General features: G+C 38.6%; 1 protein-coding gene across 4 annotated transcripts; it reads left to right on the plus strand.

The window, feature by feature from the left end:
* On the plus strand, positions 1-26855 carry LOC133977284 (inter-alpha-trypsin inhibitor heavy chain H3-like). 4 transcript variants are annotated; one of them, XM_062415390.1, is made up of 23 exons: positions 1-139; positions 1515-1659; positions 1821-1925; positions 12856-13018; positions 13128-13238; positions 13771-13899; positions 14031-14147; positions 14362-14530; positions 14614-14724; positions 14961-15142; positions 15274-15453; positions 15555-15676; positions 17875-18089; positions 21838-21885; positions 22519-22569; positions 23135-23164; positions 23843-23890; positions 24566-24640; positions 25138-25245; positions 25451-25616; positions 26029-26177; positions 26333-26417; positions 26638-26855. In XM_062415390.1, coding segments are annotated over exons 2-23 (2481 nt in total). In that variant the 5' UTR covers positions 1-139; positions 1515-1657; the 3' UTR covers positions 26753-26855. The 4 variants fall into 4 exon arrangements, with proteins under 4 accessions (XP_062271374.1, XP_062271371.1, XP_062271372.1 ...); XM_062415387.1 differs by lacking the exons at positions 1-139; positions 1515-1659; positions 1821-1925 and adding exons at positions 10392-10551; positions 12078-12238; positions 12393-12497; XM_062415388.1 differs by lacking the exons at positions 1-139; positions 1515-1659; positions 1821-1925 and adding exons at positions 10392-10551; positions 12078-12238; positions 12393-12497 and having other exon boundaries at positions 24566-24634.
* The last annotated feature ends 126 nt before the right edge of the window (positions 26856-26981 follow it).

The raw sequence follows: 26981 nt of genomic DNA on the forward strand, positions 1-26981 counted from the left end.
TGCCTCTGTCTGTCTGAGTTTAAAAGACAGTTTCAGCTGCCAGAATTTCACTCTGGTGGGAGCCATCATGGAGAGAGCTGTGGTGCAAATCACCCTCTTTGGGCTGCTGCTGGCTTTTGTTACCATGCAACCAAACAAGGTACGGTCACTAAATTTTGACCACAGAGCAACATCATTGCAAAGAAACTGAGTCTTTTGAATACAGTATCTGATATTTGACTTACTAATGCTCCTCATCCTGTGTGGGACATAAGACCATAATGAGCTCCCTCCATTGTTCATTTTCTATTGTATGTGATATTTTACCACTAATGAAATTTTACTGTGTTGAAAAGTTAACTGATATGTTATTCTTGTGTTTGAGGTTTTGTTATGTATGTCACAATAACTTTCTATCTGTTGCAACACACTAAATTCTTCCTCTTTGATAAGTATCACGAAGCACAGGTTTAAGGACCTGCTGGCTGTCTACCTGTCTAATTGTAGTTTTTCTGTGTGTGTGTACGCGCGTGTGCCTGGACGATTGTCTTTTTTCTTTGAGAGAACCAATTTCAGCTGAAAACGAGCATTGTGAAGACATTCATGAGGATGTTTTGGCCAGTCCTAAAAACTTCAAAGAGCAATATGAGGGTTAAGACTTGGTCAGGGTTAAGGTTGGGTTTAGGCATTAAGTTGTGATGGTACGGCGCTAGGGAATGCATCATGCAAATGTGTGTTCTCACAAGGATATAAAGACAAATGTGTGTGTGTGTGTGTGTGTGTGTGTGTGTGTGTGTGTGTGTGTGTGTGTGTGTGTGTGTGTGTGTGTGTGTGTGTGTGTGTGTGTGTGTGTGTGTGTGTGTGTGTGTGTGTGTGTGTGTGTGTGTGTGTGTGTGTGTGTGTGTGTGTTTGTGTGTGTGGCTATAATTTAAGTCACTTTCATGGACACCCATCAGTCTGGTGCAATTAGGGACCATGTCCACATATTGGTAAACAGTGTTTTTTGGGTCAGTGTTGACGTTAGGGTTAGGTTAAGGTTAGAGTAAGGGTTAGCGTTAGGCAAGTAGTGGTTATTGTTAAGGTAAGCTTCCAGGAAATCAATGTGAATGTACACATGTAAATACCCCAAAAGTAACTTTAAAAAACCTGTGTGTGTGTGTGTGTGGTTCCTGTGATGAAAAGTTTTTTACAGTTAAGACTAGGTTTAATGTTAAGATTGGGGTTAAGGTTAGGGTTAGGGGGGGTGAATGTAAGTCAATGCCATGTCCTCCTAAAACAAATACACATTTTTGTGTCTGTGTTTATGCCATGAAAGTGGGCTGTGGGTGTTTGCAAAGTCATATTAGATTGAAACACTGGGTGAAATATAAAGAGAATTGGGTGTTTCTGAAGTCAAACCAATGAGATTTCGCATTTGCCACCCACCAACTCTTTGTTTTTCACCATCTCCGATCTTTGGTCGGCTGGTTGTTAGCCAGCGATTTCAACCAAGTCATTTTTTTAAATTGTGAAATGTGCCTCCTGTATTTGCTCAGGACAACTGGGACATCTACAGCTTCCACAACTCTACGGTGAACAGTCGTTATGCCACCACTGTCATCACAAGCCGCGTGGCCAATCGTATGGACGAGTCAAAGGAAATAGAATTTCAAGTCAGAATTCCCAAAACGCCTTCGGAATGTGGGTGTTGAAAATTTAAAAAGCAATCAAATCACAACAAAAAGAAAAAAAAAACAGAAATGATCTAAACATAAATAATTAAATACTGAAACATCAAGCAAATACATCATTGGCTGCTCAAGAATTTGTGTATTAACAGACTTTTCCTCTGTCTTCTTTAGGTTTATAGATGGCCAGGTGTATGATGGTGTTGTGAAAACTAGGGAGCAGGCCCAGCAGCAGTACTCTGAGGCTGTGTCCCGTGGCCAAAGCGCTGGGCTTGTGAGGTACACAGATCAGTGGATCACTTTTTTGCCAGAACGTATGCAGGTGTTCTTTATGTTGTGTTACATAAACAAAGGCTGTGTCCTTCAGTATGGTGGATGATTAAAGGGATCAAAATGAGACAACATATTTCTGTTATTCAAAAGTATGTTTACATTTTTGCTTTTTTCCTTATGAAACACAAATAATTAATTGATTTAATAAAATGCAAGGGTACCATTAATTTTGCCCTTGTCTCTATTTTTTTTCAGTCATAAGGCTTTCCTTCAGTATCAAACTTAATTGTGTGACAATCTGATTGGCTGAGGCTCCATGGACAGTAGAAGACAGAACCTCCCTCTTTAACATTGACCTGGTTTGTGTTGGCCTTGGGAGCTCCTATCACCACACTCGCGCTGCAAAGGAGAGACAGAAAGAGAGACAACTTGCTGTAAGTCAAAGTTAGGTCAGAATCCTTATAGATGAAACCTGAGTCTCTTTACCAAAGTGCTGTAAAGGTTTGTAATCTTTAGATCTTTGCCTGGCCTCAATTAAAAATCGTATTCTAGACCTCCGACTCGACAGCTTTAAAAACGATCCAGTGCCCACATTTTACCGCTTAGCAGGCTGTATTCTGACTCAGGACAAAACATTTTAACAGGTTGCAGCACAGTTTTACATAATCCTCTACAATCAGGGGAAATTGCTGCTATGGCATGTGTACACGTGATGTTCTGGGACACACTCACTTGTGTGCTTGTGTGCAGTCAGACTCACAAGGAGAAACACTTGCACGGTCCCACATGCATCCCTGTGGGGCACATTCAATTGGAAAACAAGAAAGCAGACAGGCTAAGTGGAGTCAAACTCTTGTTTCCACAGCTGTGTCACCAAACATTCATGTCCTTGAAGTTACATCTTACAACTACAGGAGGGGCAGCCGACCACTTCAACAGACATAAAGAATCAGTGAGTTTGCAGGTGACTCCAACTAAGAACATGACAAACAGAGATGAAAGAGGAAGAAAAGACAGAGACGATGACACACCAATGAAGAAAACCAAGAAAATTATTTGGGTAAAGGGGGAATGAGACCACTGAGAGCAGACAGTGTCTATAGTGGTCAAAAACAGGAAGAGCGCAACCTTTCCTGCCCTAGATCTCCCAACAGCGCATGAACATTAAATTTTGTCTAAAGTTAGCATCCTCCACCCACAGGTAACTACTCAGCAGGGTCTAGAGGAAGACGGGAGATCCAATATGAGTCAAAAAGCAGTTTGACCGTGCTATATTGCAAGACCTTGTAATCCGTGCTAATTAATCCCACTGATCCTATCTATTACCTCAGATGACAAAATGCAGAAAGTTATGGGATAGTTTATGGAAAAACTCAGAAGTGGGCCAGCAGGGTGTGTTGGTGGTCAGTGGTTTTGAAAACACACAACTATGGTAGAAGAAAGGGAAGGTCTCACACACACACTACAGTTTAATATTTCAGCATTACAAGGTCTTAATACCTCAGAAGAGGTACAGTACATCGCCATGTCCAAATGTGGAGCAGAAATTCCCAGTTTGTGTTGGACGAGAGAAAAAGAAACAAACCAATTCAAGTTGGAGAACAAGAAATCCTGCCCCCCTTTATTTTTGACCACATGTGCAGACACAGGAATATCCCAGTAGAGCAGCAGAGCAGAAGCTCTATCTGCAACCGGCTTGGTGTTGCATAACAAATTCCTTTGTGAAGGTAGAGTAGTGTTTTACCAGCTCTTGGGATGGGTATGTAAAGGTAGGTAATTGGTTGAGGGCAAGTGACCATCAACTGTTCAGCAAAAGGACAGACATGCTCTTTCTGTTTTTGAGCAACAGTGAATGAAGTTCGTCTAGACTGTTCTTTGTGGGATTGAAAGTAGCACCATCACAAGTTTGATAGGGATCACAGCATGCTCACAGATGTATCTCAGCATGCATTTGAAGAGCCGTGACCAGCCTTTAGTGACACTCACTGAACTGTTTTGGCTACTGGAGAATTAAACCAATCTTTGCTTGCTCTTTTGACAGCTTCAAGCTGCAATGGGAAAAAAACAAATCCATTTCATGATTGAGAGTTGAGAAATTTCCTTGTGGAGGAGTAGGTGAATGAAAGGAGTTAGTGGCTTCACCATGTCTAGCATAGCCAACCCCACCAGCTGCAATACAGCAGCCACTAATGACCTCCACCTCAAAGTTGACAATTAAGCGTTAATTAAACAACTGTAAGTGATTCTGGCTGCAAGTGGGGATGCAAAGTGCTGGAACTTGCTGATGTGACACCATCATGTGTAGCCATGGCTAATGCAGTTTATGATGAGGTTACAGAAGGACGTTGTCAGAGGGCAAATTCCTCTACTGCTCCCTCCTCCCAAGCCCAAACATTCCCCCCCATTCCACATTTAATTGTCTTCTACACAGCTGCAAAGTGGATGTCACTTGAACACTATTATAACAGCTTTAAGCAAGAGAGAAGTAGAAAAATATCCCATTTGTTAAGCCTGCCAGTCACCATCTGCAGTCATAAACACGGCTCAATGAGCGCTATGGCAAAGATGCCTGGGGAGCGGGTTAAGCAAGAAAAAGGAACTGGTCTTCACAAGGTTCAGCAACACCTAAGCAAAACATGAACAGTGAACCCTGGAGTTTACACTGAGCTATCAATACATGCTTAAACACTGGAGTGGGTCCATATCAGTAAAAGAACTCAAGCAGTGACCTGGTCTGAGCCGGTGGCAGCTCTTGACCGTCTCTGCTTACATTCCTGCAGTGGAGAAATAGAGCATGCCAAAATACAACAAACATCTCTCCCTCCCACTTTGAAGAATCATCTCACCAACATTAAATTACATCTGGAAACGACAGAGACAGAAATATGGAGGGGGGAAGCTCATGATGTGAATGAAGTGAATAATCTATGTTGTCACATAACATCAATTTTGACTTTCCAAAGCATGCATGGGCAGAGTGAGATCAGCTGAATGACAAAAAAGGAGAAGCACAAGTAGTGTGTGATGACTTATTCTAGACCACATGGAGCCATACAAATAGTCTCACGTCCTAGCCAAGGCCAGACAGTAGCTGTTTGAATGGTTACCGCTGCCATATGGTCTTTTATAGCAATTTATAGACATCTCCACATCCAAGGATGAACTTGAAACAGAGCCATTGAGATTTTAACCCGCACCAACCAATGTTGATAGGATAAACAGTCCAGTCTGTCAAGGATCTGATCTCACCATCACCACAAAACCATTTCCTCACTATCCACATAAGGATAATTGCATTGGGCAACAGGTGGACTACAAATTAAAAGCCCCTCCTCCTGCCCTGGGCCTCTCACACATTGCACCACCTGCAGGTCGTAGAAAGAGGTCCAGCAAGCACAGGCTGAAGCCTGGCAAACTTCTCAGTCCTCTGGTTCAACCATTTAGAAATGTTAAAACCAAAACTAGTGACTCCAGCAGATCCAGTGAGAACCCGTTTAGAATCTTCAGTATACAAATTGAATATCTACAGCAAGAGTAAAGAGTATGTTATTCTCATGTTTGTTTGTGTGTTTGTATCCATCCACTTGTATTTCTTTTTGCAGCTACAGGCACAAGTGAGCCTGCAGTGAGTTTAAATGGGTCTCCAGCCAAAGGGTCTTTCCCCACTCATGGCTTTTTATTTTCCATATTTTCTGTTTCTCTACTTTTAGCTCATTGGCATCTTTTTATATCTTTGCCAAATTGTTCCACAGTGCTGCTCCTTGTTGACTCTCCTTGTCGCTTGTCTTTATGTTTTGTATTTTTTCTTGCACTGAAAGATATTGTTGTTTATTCAAACCCCTTAAGACTGAAATGTGTTGATGATTAAAATGAAAGCTTATTTTAAACCCCTATTCCAAATGTGATTCAGAAATGTACACATGCATTAGAATTATCTGTCAACAAAAGAAAGAACACCAAGAGTACATTGTTTCAGAAGTCTGAGGTTTGGATAAGCAAGATTCAGCTTAATAGTAATGGCTATTATCACGCAGTTCATCTCCGCTCTACCAATGTTTTGTGTTATTTATCCACCCTGGTATATATATATTTATTGATATCCACCTTGTAGAACCAAGCAATGAACGCCTGCATGGCCAGATGCATCCCATTAAATTTCTAATCTGTCATTTTTTTATCCTCTCTCTCCTCTTTCTTATCTCTGTCTCTCTGTCTTCCTCTCTGCTGTACTTCACCATCACATCACACTGCAATTTGCTATGGCCCTCATCAGGGCAACCTGCATGATTTTTCTTTTAAGACTGTTTTGTTTAAGGATTACTTTGTTTATCTGTTGTAAATTTAATTTTAGTTTGTTTCTTTGATTTGTTTCACTATTCAGCAGCCTGGTTTTGCATTGCACACTGTTTTTACACATTATTACCTGCTAATAGGAATGACATTTTGTGTAAAGTCTGCTTTGTCTCATAGGGGCAGTATGTAAATCTACAGTATGTAGATTTACTTTGTCTCACTTAAAATTAATTCAAAATCCTTTGTGTATACCAGTTCAATGAACATGGTGTGTGTGTGTGTGTGTGTGTGTGTGTGTGTGTGTGTGTGTGTGTGTGTGTGTGTGTGTGTGTGTGTGTGTGTGTGTGTGTGTGTGTGTGTGTGTGTGTGTGTGTGTGTGTGTCAATTTCAGGGTCTGGAGCCGGACCAGGGGCTTTCAATCAATCACAGCAGCCACCTACTGGTGCCACACCTCCTCCTCATCAGCCAGTTATTGGACTGGCCCAAGCTCAAGCCAATAACAGCAACAATAAGAGAGGCACCAACACTGGCCCATCCATGAGTGTCAATGAAATCAATCTGCCGGAAGACTTTCAACGGCTGATGGAGGACTGGGCCCAGGAGGTTCTTATAGTCACCCACAGACCGCAAACTAACTCTCTGAGTATCAGTGGACAGCAGCTTTGGGATCAGATGGTGCCTCGAACACATGGGCAACTTGCTACTGCTGCAGATGTGAGTTTTGTTTTAACACAATGAATCATGTTTCTGGCACAGCAGAATAATGGAAACATATCCTAAACAATCTATCTGATTTTTAAAAAATGTGTAGTGGATGGATTAAAAAAGACACAATGTTGTAAATAATTAAATGCATATTGATTCATTCCAACAGTTTTCCATAATTTTGCATATATCTGCACTGTTTAAATAATGAGTCATTCATCCTTGCAGGGATTCCAGATCAGGACAAAACAATAGGCAATTTAAGATTGACTAGAATTGAATAAAATGACAAATTAAAAGAATTAGAATGAACACACGTGACTAAAATACTCAAAATTCCTTGAATTAAGTTATCTTTGTGAGCCTTTTCTTAGGCACAGCAGTACTTTAACAATTTATCCTGAGAGGGAAATGAATTTGTGTACCAAATTTCATGCAATCAATCAAGTAGTAAGAGACATTATTAAAGGCATTTCAATTGAAACCATGAATGTGAACCAATATCAATAGGGTTTACCCTCTGGGTGCCATGAATGTCCATAGCAAATGTTGTGCCGATCCATGGAGATCCATCCATATCTAAAATCTTGACCTGATGGCAGGGTTACAGGAAAGGTCAGGGGATTACCTGATGTAGTACTCCGAGGAAACTCAGAGGATCACCAAAGTAAGCTGGATTCATCCTCTTGGGAACATGAATTTCTTGTACACAATATCATGAATTCCTGTACAACATTTAATTCAGTCTGGTCCAAAGCATCAGACTGACCTACTGATAGTCAGACAGACCAACATTGCATCTGAAGAGCCATTCCAAAGCAGGGCTAAAAAGCAGAGATCTGGGGACAGTGTAGTATATAAGCATACCATTATGTGGCAGAAATACAGTACTTTTTCCTGTTTCCCTCCTCCATTAATCTTCTCTGGACCTCTAAAATTGATTTTGCAAGTCTTTGTTATGGCTCTGAACCCCAGATTAGGAACCATTGAATTAAATCATGCCCTGTCACATGAGAGCAGTCAGCAATAACCAGGTGGGGAGTTCCAGTTCTCTGAAATGATGCCAACGCGGAAGTAACTTAAAGCTGCATTCTATCAAAAGGCCATCAGGGGGCGACCGTTTTGGTGTCAAAAGGACTTCCGTCTCTATACAAGTCAATGGAGAATTCACCAACTTCTCACTTGATTTCTAACCTCAGTAAACATTTTCAAAATGTGTTTATGGTCTCAATCGCTAGTTTAAAGCTTTCTTCAAGGCATGCACCTGAAATTTTCAAGATGGCCCAGATCCAAAACTATTCGCTTCCAGCAGCAGTCCACAAACCAATGGGTGACGTCACGGATGTTACGTCCATTTTTATATACAGTCTATGGCAATAACACATACAATACACACAGAATGAATTTCACCCTCTGCCAATCTGGCGTGAGATTCATTCTGACCTGCAGATTGTTTTTTACCTGTTAATACATATTAGCACATACTCACAACTGTTTAATTTCAATACTAGAGCTTTGTGTTATTACCTAAATATGCTAATTAGACGTGTTGCATACATGTACTTTATCATTGTCGTAAAGTTAGATATCTCTTCCATTATACAACTCTTTAGGTATCATCATGGATAGCCACAGGTTCAGAAGGCTGCAGTTTTCCTCTGACGTGGCCTGACAGCTCTGCCTCAACAATGATGAACAGCCCCTCCACAGGACCCCATCCCAGTTATCACTCTCCTGCTCGTTTCAGGGCCTTGTCCTCACCTATCTCCATTAACCACTGGCCTGGGTTGCTCTTCCCTTTTCCTTCAGGAGTCTTTGCCTTTCCTGCTGTGCCCTTAGCCCAGGATGCTCCCTGCTCCATTCCAGCTCCATCATATCTGCCACCGCACCCCAAAGCGAGGACTCTCTAACCTTAGTAGCATTTTGTCTTCCAACTCTGTTACCAAAAACAAATCTCATTGTGGTCAAACTTATGTGCATATACTGTATATATTTAACCAGCATGTATGTAACCATATGTACATACTCGTCTCTGTTAATGAGTTTTATCTTATTTGTTTCATTTGCATCAACATACCTCATATCTATATTACAGTACATTATCCTCGAATGCAGTGTAATGGTAGTAGTACATTAAAAGATGTATAATTAGCCCATTCAGGCTTTAAAATGCTGATTTTTGTCACTGCTTATGTATGAATCTTACCCATCATTGAATGTACATAATGTACTGTTCATCCATGCAGTGTTTATATAAATAGTTAACATTTGTGTTGCTCATATCACTCCTATATATAAGCTGTCGTGTGTATATGAATTCTTGTTAGTCTGTACATAGCTACTGTGTTTATACAGATAACATTAGATAATCCATAGGTTGGTGCTGCAGTTATGTGTCTTAATGCAACACCAGTTAGTCAGACTAGCTCAGACTGGTCAAACACGCAAGAACTGATGAAGCCCCGTGGATAAGAGGCGAAACGTCTTCATAGACGTACAGTATAACAAGTCCAGTTGCTTTCGATTCAATTGCCCAGAGATCACAGATTGTACCAAAAAATCCAAAAACTGAGGTTATATTATTACAGTATACATTTACTGTAGGTTTTTCCATGTTCACTGAAGTCATTTTCTTATGAGATTGCTCCACCACCTGCACCACAGCCTGCATGAATACACTGTTATTCACTGTTATTCACAATACACTGTTATATAACAAAAGGGTTGTTTTGATTTCTCTGTGGTTCCTCTGATCCCCAACTTGTACTCTAGCATCTTCAATTTCCTGTTACAATTAAAGGGGTACCCTACTGATTTAGCATTGCACTTCAATACAGTTTGGTGACAAATTAAGAAAAGAAAGGTCAAAATCAATGCAGAAGCCCACTCAGTTTTAGTCCCTAGCATTGGTCAAGCTCCAGAAACACTGGGAACAAAATTTCTTGAAGGTTATTTTTTCAAAAAATCTTGAGAAGGCATTAAATAATAGTTTTCACAGACTGAGTAGTACTCCTGAAGACAGAACGAATACATTCATTTTCGCTTGAAACCGTGAATTCATGGACTTGTTTATTTCCTACATTGAATTTTGTTCACTTGAAACCAATGTTGGTTGAAAAGCTTTCAACTGGGCAGGCCAAAGTCAAGAGTAAAATTTAATAGTTTGATTTGAATTTCTGACCTTTCATCCAGTAATTTCTGTTAGCTGTGTGGTTCCTGGTAGAGGAGAAACATACAAAATGTGTGTGTAAGTGTGTGTGCTTTGTGTGTGTTTGTGCACGTATACAAGTGAGAGGTTTGTTTAAAGAGGAGAGAGAGAGAAAGCAAGACAAAGAGAGAGAGAAAGAGAGAGAGAGAGAGAGAGAGAGAGAGAGAGAGAGAGAGAGAGAGAGAGAGAGAGAGAGAGAGAGAGAGAGAGAGAGAGAGAGAGAGAGAGAGAGAGAGAGAGAGAGAGAGAGTTCCCTGCCCCTTAGAAAACGGTGCACCCATTAATTCTGCCTCTGTCTGTCTGAGTTTAAAAGACAGTTTCAGCTGCCAGAGTTTCACTCTGGTGGGAGCCATCATGGAGAGAACTGTGGTGCAAATCACCCTCTTTGGGCTGCTGCTGGCTTTTGTTACCATGCAACCAAACAAGGTAAGGTTACTAAACCTTGACCACAGAGCAACATCATTGCAAAGAAACTGAGTCTTTTGAATACAGTATCTGATATTTGACTTACTAATGCTCCTCATCCTGTGTGGGACATAAGACCATAATGAGCTCCCTCCATTGTTCCTTTTCTATTGCATGTGACATTTTACCACTAATGAAATTTTACTGTGTTAAACAGTTAACTGATATGTTATTCTTGTGTTTGAGGTTTTGTTATGTATGTCACAATATCTTTCTCCTGTTGCATCACACTGAACTCTGCCTCTTTGATAAGCATCACGAAGCACAGGTTTAAGGACCTGCTGGCTGTCTACCTGTAATTGTTGTTTTTCTGTGTGTGTGTGTGTGTGTGTGTGTGTGTGTGTGTGTGTGTGTGTGTGTGTGTGTGTGTGTGTATGTGTGTGTGTGTGTGTGTGTGTGTGTGTGTGTGTGTGTGTGTGTGTGTGTGTGTGTGTGTGTGTGTGTGCATGCACAATTGTCTTTCTATCTTTGAGAGAACCAATTTCAGCTGAAAATGAGCATTGTTAAGACATTTGTGAGGACGTTTTGGCCAGTCCTCAAAACTTCAAAGAGCAATATGAGGGTTAAGACTTGGTTTTAATTTGATTTAGGTTCAAGGTTAGGGTTGGGTTTAGGCATTAAGTTGTGATGGTAAAGCGTTAGGGAATGCATCATGCAAATGTGTGTTCTCACAAGGATATAAAGACAAACGTGTGTGTGTGTGTGTGTGTGTGTGTGTGTGTGTGTGTGTGTGTGTGTGTGTGTGTATTTGTGTGTATGTGTGTGTGTGTGTGTGTGTGTGTGTGTGTGTGTGTGTGTGTGTGCTATAACTTAAGTCACTTTCATGGACACCCATCAGTCTGGTGCAATTATGGATCATGTCCACATATTGGTAAACAGTGTTTTTTGGGTCAGTGTTGACGTTACGGTTAGGTTAAGGTTAGAGTAAGGGTTAGGGTTAGGCAAGTAGTGGTTATTGTTAAGGTAAGCCTCCAGGAAATCAATGTGAATGCACGCATGTAAATACCCCAAAAGTAACTTTAAAAAACCTGTGTGTGTGTGTGTGTGTGTGTGTGTGTGTGTGTGTGTGTGTGTGTGTGTGTGTGTGTGTGTGTGTGTGTGTGTGTGTGTGTGTGTGTGTGTGTGTGTGTGTGTGTGTGTGTGTGTTTTTTAGAGTTGGGTTAAGATTGGGGTTAAGGTTAGAGGGATGAATGTAAGTCAATGCCATGTACTCCTAAAACAAAAAACAAGTTTGTGTGTGCGTGTTTATGCCATGAAAGTGGGCTGTGGGTGTTTATGCATGTGCAAAGTCATATTAGATTGAAACACTGGATGAAAAATAAAGAGAATTGGGTGTTTCTGAAGTTAAACCAATGAGATTTCACATTTGCCACCCACCAACTCTTTGTTTTTCACCATCATCTGATCTTTGGTCGGCTGGTTGTTAGCCAGCGATTTCAACCAATCATTTGTTTATATTGTGAAATGTGCCTTGTGTATTTGCTCAGGACGACTGGAACATCTACAGCTTCCACATCAACTCTACAGTGAACAGTCGTTATGCCACCACTGTCATCACAAGCCGCGTGGCCAATCGTATGGACGAGTCAAAGGAAATAGAATTTCAAGTCAGAATTCCCAAAAACGCCTTCATCAGCAAATTCAGAATGTGAGTGTTAAAACAAACAAACAAACAACAACAAAAAAGAATAAAATACAGAAATGATCTACACATAAATAATTAAATACTGAAACATCAAGCAAATACATCATTGGCTGCTCAAAATTTGTGTATTAACAGACTTTTTCTCTGTCTTCTTTAGGTTTATAGATGGCCAGGTGTATGATGGTGTTGTGAAAACTAAGGAGCAGGCCCAGCAGCAGTACTCTGAGGCTGTGTCCCGTGGCCAAAGTGCTGGGCTTGTGAGGTACACAGATCAGTGGATCACTTTGTTGCCAGAACGTATGCAGGTGTTCTTTATGTTGTGTTACATAGACAAGGCTGTGTCCTTCAGTATGGTGGATGATTAAAGGGATCAAAATGAGACAACATATTTCTGTTATTCAAAAGTATGTTTACATTTTTTATTTTTTTCTTATGAAACACAGGATAATATCTCCATGCATCTAATAGTCCTTGAAATGTTCTTAGAAAGAAAATCAGTCTGTCACTAAGGCCAGGACCTGTGATAAGGGGTCAAAATAAAGATTATGTCATTAAGGGATCACAAGACGAGAAGGGTGGGAAACACTCCTTTAATGCAATGATTTCTGACTCTGTTGCAGTTCTGTAGGAAGGACCCTTGAGGAATTCAAGACCTCTGTGACTGTGGCTGCTCACAAAAAGGTGACCTTTGAACTCACTTATGAGGAACTGCTGAAGCGCAGGCTTGGCAAGTATGAGCTGCAAATCCATGCTCGACCCATGCAGCCTGTCAAAGACTTCAAGGTGAGTCTTTCCTGTTGGCATCTACTCAGTGATTATTGAGGATAACATTGCTATTAGTAATCCTCCACGGTCAGAGCTTTTAGCTATTTCATTTTATTCTCAATGCCAGGTTGATGTGTCCATTCATGAGAAAGCCAGCATAAGTTTCCTGGAGGTTAAAGGAGGACTAAGTACCAATGCCCTGGCTAATGCTATCACCAAAACACATACAGACAAACAGGTAAAACTTGACAATTCTGATCTGTGTTTAACTCAATGGCTATTCAACTGTTTAACTGTATGTACATACTCATTTCATACTTATTTTCACATATCAAAATTAGATCCATTTGTTTTATACACTATTTTTTGTTGTTTGTTCATCCTGTTATTTGTTTTGTTTTTTTTCTGTCATAAACTACACATAACACACATCCAAACATTCACAATACTCAAAGAAAAGAAAAAACACAAATTAAATCCAACATTGAACATGGACATGCAGACACAAACGATTTAAAATAAACAAATAAACAAACTATAAGCATATGCATAAAATGATTTTTTTTTTAACAGTAAATGTTGATATAACTTATTTCCATAGATATCCAACTGATGATCATTCATTCATATTTATCTACTGTGTATGTTTAAACTGTAGAAATACTTCGATTTCTCTGTACTGGTACTTAAATAAAGCTGAATCTACTAAAAAATCCCTTCACTGATTTCCATGTCTATCAAGAGACTATAACAGTTCATCCCATTTCCAGGCATGGGTATATTTCTACCCAACAGAGGACCAACAAAAAACATGTGACCGCTGTGGAGAGGAGGGTATGAATGGAGATCTGGTTATTGTTTATGATGTCAACAGGGACGCCTCAATTGGGGACATCCAGGTACAGCAAGAGTTAATTAAACTTTGAATGGTCTAATGGCACATACATATCTGTTAAAGCAAAAAAACCAAAAACAAACTCTTTTCAACAATCTTTTCTAACTGTCAAACTTTCTTCTAACTCCCTCCAAGACGTCAGATGGATATTTTGTTCATCACTTTGCTCCATCCAGTCTTTCCCGCATACCAAAGAATTTTGTCTTTCTTATTGATAAAAGTGGCTCCATGCACGGCAAAAAAATAGAACAGGTACAGTATTTGATTGATGTGACTTTATGACAGATTGCTACTGTATACAATATTATTTTTAAATTGTTTTCAGTTTGTTTATGATGACCATAATTTAAATTTAAAGACAACTTAATTAAGGACTCATGATATATATATAATTGTATAGTTTCCTTTTTAAATAAACTGAAAACTTGAATAAAAGTTCTGAAGAGTGAATAATGTTTTTGCTCAGACCCGAACAGCATTAACCCGCATCTTGAATGACCTGGCAGAAGATGACTACTTTGGCCTTATCACTTTTGATGGCAACATTTTTCACTGGAAACGAGAACTTGTTCAGGCCAGCAAGGAAAACGTGGATAGCGCCAAGGATTTTGCACGGAATATTCAAAATGGAGGATGTGAGGTTTTTCACTGATTATTGTAGTAAAAGATTTGGACATTTGACAGCATAATTTAAGAACGTTTTTTCTTTCCCCAACAGCTACTGACATTAATGGAGCAGTGCTGCAAGGAGCACAAATGCTGAATGTACATCCCAGAGAGGGTTCAGCATCTATCCTCATACTTCTCACTGATGGAGATCCAACCGCAGGTTACAATAAAACACACATGCATACATACAATTGCAGAAATACTTCCAGCACTAACTTAAAGTTAAAGTTAAAACTTTCATGAACACTGCAAAGCAAATGACATAACATAACACATTACATTTCTTTGCAATTAAATGTTTAAAATATTCTGTAACTTGTACAATATAAATCACAAGAAAGTTGTATAAGCAAATGTTTTAGCTCAACAGGCCAACCTCAACTTGTGTCATTGCAGGGGTGACAAATCTCAGACAAATACTATCAAATGTAAGGCAGGCCATTGCAGAAAAATTCCCACTCTACTGTCTTGGTTTTGGTTTTGATGTAAATTTTGAGTTCCTCGAGAAGATGTCACTACAGAACAATGGTGCAGCACGACGGATTTATCAGGACTCTGATGCTGATTTGCAGCTGACGGTATTTCTAATCACTTGCACTTGCCTCACAATATAAATATTTTTTAAACCATGTGATTGACTTTATTTGCATAAATGGACCAAGGTTGGCTGTGGAGAGATTAAACATTGATAGTGTCTGTATGTCAACAGGGTTTCTATGAAGAGGTGGCCACTCCTCTGCTGACAGATGTGACAATGATCTACACTGGTGGGACCAATCTAACCCAGACTAACTTCAGCCAGTATTATAATGGCTCTGAGATTGTGGTGGCTGGTCAGATCCTTCACAACGACATTGACACCTTCTCTCCACAAGTTGTGGCTATTTCGGTGAGGATCCTTCCTCACTGCACATCAGCTTTAATTTTCTGAAAAGGTTTGTGATACACTGTCCCTGCGTACATAGTCATGACTAATTTGTGCTATGCTAGAGTAAAAGAAGGCTGACGTTTTCTGAGACGAACACCACTGTGGAATCCACTGGAACAGTTTCTGAAAGCCATATCCAGAGGGTTTGGGCCTACCTCACAGTCAAACAGCTCCTGGATAAACAGTAAGTGTGATGTCAAAACTTTAAAGTTCAATTCATTACTTTATATATTATACAGTATCTGTTTCAAATTATCATTTATTTACAGATGCGGAATGTAATTAATTACACTAGTAAGTACATTTACTCAAGTACTATACTTAGGTGCATTATGAGATACTTATTCTTCACTTAGTATTTCCAGCTGACACTGCTATACCACTACATTTCAGAGGAAAATATTTTACTTTTTATTCCATTGCATTTATTCAACAGCTTAAGTTACTTACTAATAGGTAACAATTTTCCTGATGAAATTTTACATGAAATAATTAAGCATATAAACTACACTGCATTGTTAATATTAAATCAGTAGCTCCCAACTTTGTCTTGTGATCCCTTACCAAAAAATCAGTTGAGTCTCCTTATCATGTCTCAGATGTCTTGTCACATGGTTTCATTGCAATGATAATAGTAACAATACCAATACCAATACCAATACCAATACCAATACCAATACCAATACCAATAACAATAACAATAACAACAACAATAACAGTAACAATAACAATAATCATGAATTAGACAAAGATTAGATTAGACAAACAGACTTTGTTTCGTTTTGTGACCCTTTGGAGGAGTCCAACTCCCAGCTTGGGAACCACTGGACTAAATTAGCTAACTGTATGTAACGTAGTTGAAACTAGCTCCACCTCAATCAGCTAAAACAGAAACATGCTGCTTATACACTGATGCATCAGTACTAATAATGTACTTCACATCTATTTAATAAATCAATCATAGATGATCTTCTGCAACACAAGTACTTTCACTTTAAATACTTCAAGTAAATTTAGCTGATAATACTTCTAATACTTAATTCTGTATACTTCTTCAGTTCTTTTACTGAGACAGGATTTTAAATGCAGGACTTTTACTTATAATGGACTATTTTAACATTGAGGTTTTACTTTTACTTAAAGGTTCTATATGTAACTCTTAATAAGCTGTTCGCATTGATATATATATATTTTTTTTTTTTTTGCCAATGACTGTATGGTAATTAAAATGTGTCAGTTGTGTATATCAGCCTGTAGACTGATTCTGATCAACAATGGAGCCGAACACAAGCTCCAGAGCAAAAGCAGAATATAACTTACCCATTTTACCCAAAGTCTAAACTGCAGCGCATTGCTCCCCAGTGGCAGTGCGTTGTTTCCTGGAGTCATCCTGTTGCCATAGCTTGGTGCTTCCTGGCCACAGCTCACACAGTGATTCAGTCTCACAAGTCAGCAGCCACAGCGCAACAGGAGCTTCTGTATTGGCGCTTTTCCATTATACAGTTCTAGCACTACTCGGCTCGACTCAACTCTACTTGGTTTGGTACCAGGTACGTCGTTTTCCATTACTTCATAGTACCTCCTCAACATGGGCGGGGTCTGCCACCACACACAGGAACATCTGCATCTCGTCGAAGGACCATGGTGTAGTTTTGTGCATAGGAGCCATGTTAATTCGCTTGAAACTTGCGTGAAACTCGCTGTAACTATTGTTGCTGGTATTTAAAAATGGCGGGTTTGATTCTTGTGTGGGAAGTCGCGCTCATGACGACACTCTCTGACCAATCAGTGGCCAGCAGTCTGTTGTAGTCACATTTTAGTATCGGTTGGAACGTCGCCATAGCGTACTAAAAATGTACCAGGTACCAGGTACTATCCCCAATGGAAAAGCAAAAAAACGAGTAGAGTCGAGTCGAGTCGAGTCGAGCCGAGTAGTGCTAGAACTGTATAATGGAAAAGCCCCACATGTGTGTTTGTACTTGAGCATACAGCAACGTAAGGAGGGACCATTACCTGCAATAGTCTCACGCTATGAGCAAGCTCAAGAGCATACAAGCTTTTGGTGTCGTTATTGAGAAGGAATTTCTGGTTTCTACATACATACATACATAACCTTTAAGTAAATGATCTGATTACTTTTTTCACCAAAATGTATTTACTTAAGTAGTGTACAGCAATCCACTGCAATTGTCAAATTATAGAGTAACATGCAGTTCACAGATCCTTCATTCTATGTAGAACATGTGGACTCCTGTGTGAAGTGGACAGTGTAGATACAACCAAAAGATGTGATGTTGATGTGATGGGTAGCATTGCTCTGATAGTACATTGTGCATTTATTATGATTTGGTGTTTAAAACATATTGATATATTGTTGAACAGGCTGCAATTATCTGGAGCAGAGGAGGAGGACGTGAGGAAAGAAGCCTTGGCGCTGTCCTTCAAGTACAGCTTTGTGACCCCACTCACATCCATGGTGGTCACCAAGCCTCCAGGGGAGAATACAGAGGTGCTTCATAAACCGAAGGAAGGTCAACAACAAGGAATACTACAACAAAGGCAGAGTCAACTGACAGGACGTCATAAAACCTCTTCAAGTGAGCAACACCAATGTGAAAAAACAAAGCATGGATATTTAATACTTCTTTCTATTCTGGGAAACACTAATTTAGTATCAGTTGGACATAAAAATCCATGTATGAAATGCAGTTAATTAATCAACAATTGTTAATTGAACTAATAATTAATAATAAATTGTTTGGTGCTATGGTACCAAATGATTGTTATAGAATAGAAAGTAGAATGATGAAGCTGCTTTGGGTACAAACATGCTGTTAAGACCCAACAGTACAAGCTAATTCACACATAATCAGTGTTTTAAAATGAGCACCTTCATTTTATATCATCTTTCTGCTTTTAATAGCAGCTGATTGTATGCCAGATATGAGATTCTGTACACATTTGCATGATTCTGATGTGACTACACTACATTTATTTTATGTGGTGCTTACAGCATACAGCATTCTCCCTCATGAGTACATTTTCTTCTCGTTCTTCATAATACAATAAATTTTACATTATATTGAGAAAAAAACCCAACAGAAAATCAGTTTATGTTTTTGATTCATAAATGTATTACATATTCATATTAGTGGCTTCTCTGTATGTATGGCTAGGCATGACAGAATGGGGTTGATCTGCCTCTGATTGGCTTACCCTGATATTCTTACCCTAACCCTCACTCCAGATGCCTAATCCTAATCAACCCATCCAATTAAGGCAGTGTAGGGTGGGATATGCCATGACAAGTAGTGGGATCCATAATGGCACATCCCTCTCTAGAGCAGGGGTATTCAATTAAAATTCACTGAGCTCCAATTTGTGAAAATTTCCTCAAGTGAAGGTCCGGAACATCATAATGTCTGTGCTATTTTTCAGTACCTTGAAGTAGCATTGTAGTTACATCAGCATCAAGTGGGTAGATTGTAGACTGTCAAATAAATACAGTAATAAACTGGCATTTTAAAATAAAGTGCATTATAGAAAGCTTTTGGTTGTACTTCTCAAATAAATTGATTCGTTTTAGAAAAATAAAAAAGAATCCCTTTTTACTTTTAAACTTAACTTGAACTTAATCCATAAACTTAATTTCATATCTAATAACTTTATAACAAAACATCTCAACACCAGTGTTGGGTGTAACGCTTTACAGTGTCTACAGTCAGTAATCACATTACAGTTACTAATCAAAGAAATATGGCGTTACTTGCGTTACATAAGTTCTTCAATTATTATGTATAAATTGGACGGATAAAAAAAAAAAAATCAAAGGTGCTTTTCATGCACGCTTGCGGCTCAGCTGCCTCTCATGCTAACACAAACCTAATAGCGAAACACTCACGGACATACAGTGATGCTCAAGCTGAGTGTATGCAGACCCCAACCAAGCAGCCAAAGCTTGTGCATTGCTTGTTAATCTCCGTCTTTCAGACACAAACTCAGCAAAGTAATGATAATAGTGAACGGGCGGCCGTCATCAGACAGGAAAACTTTGGTGAGCTATCTGGACCGGTGTTATGTCAGGATGGAAATGCCATCTAGTGTGCACGTGGAGAGGCTCTTCAATCTGGTCAGTCTTGTACTGACTCCGAGGAGAAACAGGTTGTCTATATATTATTTTGAGGCAGCTATTATTTTATACAAACCACCATAACTGGGAAAGTACCAGAGGTAAAGTGCTCCTGCGGTAAGATCTGCAAGAACTTAAGGGGCCTCAAAATACACCAGGTCAAGACCAAGTGTGGGAAGGGGGAGACACAGGTGCAACTCACAGACTTAAAGTCCGGTGAGACGCAGGAAATCTCCAGTCAGGAAGCACCCCACAGTGCTGGAGATTTCTCGGCACCTGTGTTACCCACAGCCCAAGGGAGTACTACCATAGAAGCCATACCCCAGCCTGAACACATGAAGGAGAGGATCAAGTGGCCAAAGATGTCCAACATTGAGTGGGTCAGCTTTGACGAGGACGTGGAAAGAGTCCTTGAAGTCACGTTAGCAGGAACAGCAGAGCGGAAAGTGAACTGCCTCACTGAGATTACGTACATCCTAGCAAAAGAACGATTCGGAACAATAGAAAGAAAGGTCAACATCAAGGCAGGAAAACAACCAAACAGAAGAGAGAGGGAGATCCACAACGTAAGGAAAGAGATCAAGAGCCTTAACAGGAGGTACAAAACAAGCAGTGCTGAGGAAAGGGAAGGGATAAAAGATCTCACAGGCTGCCTTCGAGAGCACCTCTGCAGACTAAGAAGGGCAGAAAGGACAAGGAAGCGGAGCAAGGAGAAGGAGAAGAGGAGGGCCCAGTTCATAAAGGATCCCTACAATTTCACCAGGTCCTTTCTGGGAGATGCAAAATCTGGGAGTCTGATTAGCCCTAAAGAGGATGTGGAGGCATTTCTCAAGGAGACGCACAGGGACCCAAACAGCCGTCTACCCCTAGACGAACATCCCGAAATTGGCATGACAGAGCCCCCCACCATCATTCTCAACACCAACGGACCAACCTGGAAGTCATTGCTCAATGACTGAAGGAGAAGCATCCTTGGATGTATTAAATCAGTGTACAACATGGTGTTATGATGGTCAAAACTCATATTATTTTATCTGTTGATATATTTTTTTACACAACATCACCGGCGTTGCTAAGGAGTAACGCAAAAGTGTAATGCAATGTAACTAGTAGAGTAATTACTTTCCATAAGGAATAATTAAGTAACGTAACTTTTTAAAAAGTAACAAGTAATGTGTAATATATTACATTTTTTGAGTAACTTCCCCAACACTGCTCAACACATATTAACTATTTTCTCTGTGTGTATCTCACTGACAGTTGAGTCTCTCCGCATGTCCGAATGCACGGATTTGATTGGCTGATTAGTGTCACGTGAGAAGATTGGCTATCCACAGTGGTCTTTGAGTTCCTGAGGACCGCTCCATTTTTACCGTAAAAGCTGGAGAAGATGTGCCCGTTAAAATAGAAACGCTCGGGCAAAATTTAACAGTCCTCAATATTTCATCAGTTACAGGTCCAGGTCCGGGTCTGGATCCAGACCACGGTCCGCCTATTAGTTACCTCGGCTCTAGGGTTAGGGTGCTATTAAAATTGTTGGTCCTGAAATTGGTCCTGTTCAGAATTGGAGTCAGAGGTCACCTACAAGGTCATTTCAGGAGTAAGACACTTGACATTAAGCTGAAAGGTTTTCATGTCAAAATGTAAATATCTACAATGGGTTTATAAATAAAAATAAAAAACAGTTACAAGTACCATCAATAAGCATGAGGAGAAAGTTATGGTTTAGATTTAGTTTTTTTTTAGAGACTTTTCTTCTTAGTTACACTACAACATGTGGTTGTTAGCTTTGCCAGTGACAAAAAGTCTCAGTTGGAGAGGCTTGCCACATTCTCTTTGGGGTTGGATTCATTAACATTTGAAATGAAATTAAACTTTTTAAATACATTTTTTAAGGTTGCCTCCATTTTTTTTTAACGTAAGGATACCAATTCTGAAGTGTGTAAATACCAACCCCACAAGTGCACAACACATATTTGACCGTTCACATCTTTTGAACAGAATAAACTTAAGAACAGTAAGGCCTCTCCAGCTAAGACTGCAGTAACTTGATAATTATAGATACTAGAGGTCATTTAGAGGCTTCTTCTGTGTATTTCTGCATTTTAAGGTAGCTATAGTTGTGACCAATTTATATTTTTTCAAAAAGATCACAATATACAAATGTTAGATAATAACAAATGTTAAATCATTAAATGTGACTTTTAATTTTCCAGGTCAGATTAAAGTGGAGCCCTTGCCAGGCCGAGCAGGAGTGGCTTCAAGTAAACTTTTTTTGTTTTAGTCTTGTGCCAATTCTGATCTGTCCTTCTAATTTTGTAATTATGGTACCAATCACCCACAGTAAACTAAAAAGCAGTGAGTGCATGCCAACCCCTGATCTCTGAAAAATCAATAGAACTTTCTTGCATCTGCTTCATAATACAATGAAAGCTAATCAGTTATAGATTCATATATTTTAACAGCGAAATGTAGCGTGTCTACAAAAATATAGACATGAAATATCAAAATCAACTACAAAATGAAAAAAGATTTCCAACAGGTGGAATATCTGTTTAGACAGAAATGAATGATGCCACTGAGACAATAAAAAAGGAACATTTGTCTCCATCTCATGTTTATTGAGTTATGTTTTAAATGGCACGTACAACACATATTTGACCGTTCACATCTTTTGAACAGAATAAGCTTAAGAACAGTAAGGCCTCTCCAGCTAAGACTGCAGTAACTTGATAATTATAGATACTAGAGGTCATTTAGAGGCGTCTTCTATGTATTTCTGCATTTTAAGGTAGCTATAGTTGTGGCTAATTTATATTTTTACAAACAAATCACAATAGACAAATGTCATATAATAACAAATGTTAAATCTTTAAATGTGACTTTTAATTTTCCAGATCGGATAAGAATGGCTTCCTTCCCAGTCCAAACAGCACAGCGGGCTCCAGGTAAACTTTTTTTGTTTTTGTCTTATGCCAATTCTGATCTGTCCTCCAGTCCTACCTCAAACTTGAGGCTTCCATTTTGCTGTCCGTAGAGTTGTAATAGCATTAAAGAATTCCTTACTCACATTTCCTGAGACACCCAAGTTTGTAGAAGCATGGCTCAGGTGAAGGTCATTTAACATCTGTATTTATGACAAAGGACATACACACAGGACATAACAGTGACCTCATGAGTAAATTGCCTTGTTTGAATTATATACATATGCAGGAAGTGTTTAATGGTTATAAATTATTCTAAATTGAATTAAAAAAAACATAAAAAGTTTCAAAAATCTATTACACTTCTCTGTGTTGTACATTTCTTGCAGTCATATTTTAAAACCTTATTTTATTATATAAATACAGGGCTTCAAAAGACTAATCAGATCAATGCAAATCACAACCAAAAAATAACATAAAAACTCAAAGAGACACACCTGGGGGCATTAAGGTTAATTCATGAATATTTCTATAAAAATTAACAACTGTATCTGTAACTGTATTTCATGCCTTTCTCTTTCTCTTGTAGGACTGGGTGGTGGTTTTTCAGGTCGCTATGGTTAGTAGATTATGTTTACATCTACACTGTTCTGACATGATTATACTACAATACTCCTTAGTAGTTGTGCCAAGAAGACAGAAAACAGTTTGTCCTACTGTACATAACATTACTGTACCTACTGGCAAAGAGGAAACTGAGCCTTAGGGCAAAGCTCTCAGTTTATACCTTCCAGCCTCACCTACTGTCATGATGTAAAAAGACAAAAAATATTGGATACAAGTGGCTGATAAAAGTTTCCTTTGCAAGATGATCTCTATTACATTGAATCCTTTATTCGACCCACACTTCTACAAGTTTTCGTAATCACAATAAAACTGTCTTTTATATTTAGTATATATATATATATATACATATATTTTATATATAGTTTTCCCACTATTACAGATAAATGTGTCAACATTTTGAACTAGTTGTCTTTTTATTATGAGATTCAAAGTTCTAATCTCATATTTTTTTTTTTTTATGAATGCAAAGCACTTGTGTAATACCAGCTAAGACTGCAGTAACTTTATAATTATAGATACTAGAGGTCATTTAGAGGCTTCTTCTGTGTATTTCTGCATTTTAAGGTAGCTATAGTTGTGACCAATTTATATTTTTTCTAAAAGATCACAATATACAAATGTTAGATAATAACAAATGTTAAATCATTAAATGTGACTTTTAATTTTCCAGGTCAGATTAAAGTGGAGCCCTTACCAGGCCGAGCAGGAGTGGCTTCAAGTAAACTTTTTTTGTTTTAGTCTTGTGCCAATTCTGATCTGTCCTTCTAATTTTGTAATTATGGTACCAATCACCCACAGTAAACTAAAAAGCAGTGAGTGCATGCCAACACCTGATCTCTGAAAAATCAATAGAACTTTCTTGCATCTGCTTCATAATACAATGAAAGCTAATCAGTTATAGATTCATATATTTTAACAGCGAAATGTAGCGTGTCTACAAAAATATAGACATGAAATATCAAAATCAACTACAAAATGAAAAAAGATTTCCAACAGGTGGAATATCTGTTTAGACAGAAATGAATGAGGCCACTGAGACAATAAAAAAGGAACATTTGTCTCCATCTCATGTTTATTGAGTTATGTTTTAAATGGCAAGTACTTGATAAATAATCACAGTCCAAAAAGACCCTTCAAATTTCCACCACATTTTAAAAACATTTTTAGTTGTTGTTGGTTTATTTCGTTTTTTTTCCAGATATTATGCTAAGACATAAACAAACATTAGTTTCTGTGTTAGATTCAGCCTGTGGTAAAGATTCAGGTAACGTGTTTAGTGGTTTGTTTTGAAGTTGAGCTCAGGTGTCAGAATATGGCTGTTAATTCATGTAAAGTCAATTAAATCACTAAAATGAATGTATGTGTGTATGGATTTGTGTACATTTATTTTCAGTTCAAGAGATGCCCGTTGCATATGATGATTATCAAGATTCTCCTATCTTGAACTTGCAAAGAAGACCTGGTATGAGTGAGTATTGCACATACAGTATATTATTCATGGTAGAAATAGATAGATAAATTCTATTGCATAAGAAAAAGTTACAAAATAATGCAAAAAGTTTAGTAGGCCATTACAATGTAAAAATATAAGTTGGCCTTTCCTTATCATGTAGCATGTACAATTCTTAAAATAAAGTCTGACAAATATACTAGGCTAGGTTTCTCTCTTTCCTGATTCCCCTCATATAAGTAATTACTAGTTAGTTGGTGAGTTTCGTCTTAAATATCACAATGCAAACATAAACAATAACTGAAATTGTCAAATTAAAACACCGGATCCGTTTTAAGCCTTTATCATGAAAGTTGATGTTTACTGATTACCACCATATGAAATCCGAGATTCGGACTGAATATTCATTATTAGTTTTGATCTGATGCTTCTTCAGTTTAGTTGAATTGTAGCTGAAAGAAGCGTAAGTGTTTTCATCTGTTTTGTGACTTTACCTGTCTCTATGTTTTCTTTAGTTCCTTTTCTCCACAGGTTTTTGATAAAAACCGAGAATCAGTCTCTTCCACTATGTTTTGATATCAAGGGAGATGTCCGCCTTAAACTACTTCACCATCCCAGTGGGGGTCAGTAATGTTCCTCTTTGTGCCATCACTACACCTTTAAACAACCTAATCAGTATTTTGCCTTTTTGCTTTCCATGTGTTATGAGAAAGTAATTCATATTTTCTCTTCAAAATTTTTGTGTCATTCACCCAATGTGTATCAGCCTAAATGTATCCTCCAGTTTGAACTGTGGTGTTAAGTTGTGGTGCCTCTCTTTTGCTCCAGAGCTGATTGTGAATGGAAAGCTTCAAAAGGACAACGGAGGCTTCAAAAGGATTGTAATCCACCTTGACATTTTCACGTCTATTGATGTTGACACCCATAGAATCACTGTGAAAGACTTAGGTGGATTGAGGCATCACACAGGAATAGATCTCATCACAGTTGGAAGGTGATTTTGCATTGTAATGGTAGGAAATATGCTTAGATGACATGAGTGATGGGCTCAGGCTCTCTGAGATGCAGGGGTGAAAATGAAGGAAGAGCATTGTCAGATTCAATATTTGACCTAAGGTCACATTAAAGAAGTTTCCGTCTGGTGTGCCATCAGGCCAAACATGGAGTACTGAAGTGTCCAATTAGGGAACAGACATACTTTGTTTCAATTAAACGTTTGAACAATACGAGCCATTTGGCACAAGAAGGGCAGAGTTGGCCTTTTCTTAATATAGATGATTATAGGTATAATAATGAGTTTGACATTAATTCACTCTCACAGTGACTGTGAATTGCATTTTTACACATTCCTACATTTAAAAAAAGAGTCCAAAAAGGAAGTTAAAATGTGGTGCATATTTCTCTAGTGTGACAGTGATCAGGCGGGACCAAGAAATAGATGTCACAGCTGGAGACACGCGCATGGTCATCTTACTTCATGAGAGAAATGGAAGAAAATTTCTCTGGCCGGTTTTAAGATTGAAGCCGTCAGACAGCAACGCTGAAGGAATTTTAGGTGGGTGGAGTATGTGTTCAAGCCTGTACACTGTTCACGGATTGCATTACTTGTATGATTTCACATCAGATCAACAATATATTGAAACAGTGTTTGCACCTAGTTGTTGTGGTTGATTGTTATACTGTTATAGTGTTTGTTATCTGTGTGTCCAGCTCTAAAGCCAGCAATTTATGAGAAGGTGCAGCAAACTCCCTCAACAAAACTTAAGATCAAAGACCAGGAGATTGATGTTACCAGGTACATTTTATCCTGTATTATCATTTTGTAGAGAGCTGCAGCAGCTGTTTGAGAGTATTATTATTATTATCATTATCATTATTATTATCATTATTATTATTATTATTATTATTATTATTATTATTATTATTATTATTATTATTATTATTATTATTATTATTATTATTATTACTACTGTAAAACACAAAGATATATTATCAGTTATGTCTATCTTTTATAGATCTGATGCTGCTGACTACAGTATCGTGGCAGCCCCGACACTGGGTTGCTGGCTCATGTCTGCTGAGTCTGCCCTGCAGAGACCGCTGGATGATTTCATTGTTGCAGAACTTTAACTGGGAAAAATGTTGATCTACTTGAAAAGATCAGACAAAAACACATTCTCTGAAAACTCATTCACCTGTTACTAACCTAAACAAATAAATTGTTTCCCAGCTCTTTGGTTTTCTTGTATGAAGTTAATAGTTACCTAAAAAAATATTCAGTTAGTATCCCTGTTTGGTTTTGTTTGCAAACAAATCTATAAATGACTCTGCTTCACATGACGACATCAGCCTGCCATCC

This window comes from Scomber scombrus, chromosome 3, assembly GCF_963691925.1.
Source record: "Scomber scombrus chromosome 3, fScoSco1.1, whole genome shotgun sequence".
Lineage (NCBI taxonomy): Eukaryota > Metazoa > Chordata > Actinopteri > Scombriformes > Scombridae > Scomber > Scomber scombrus.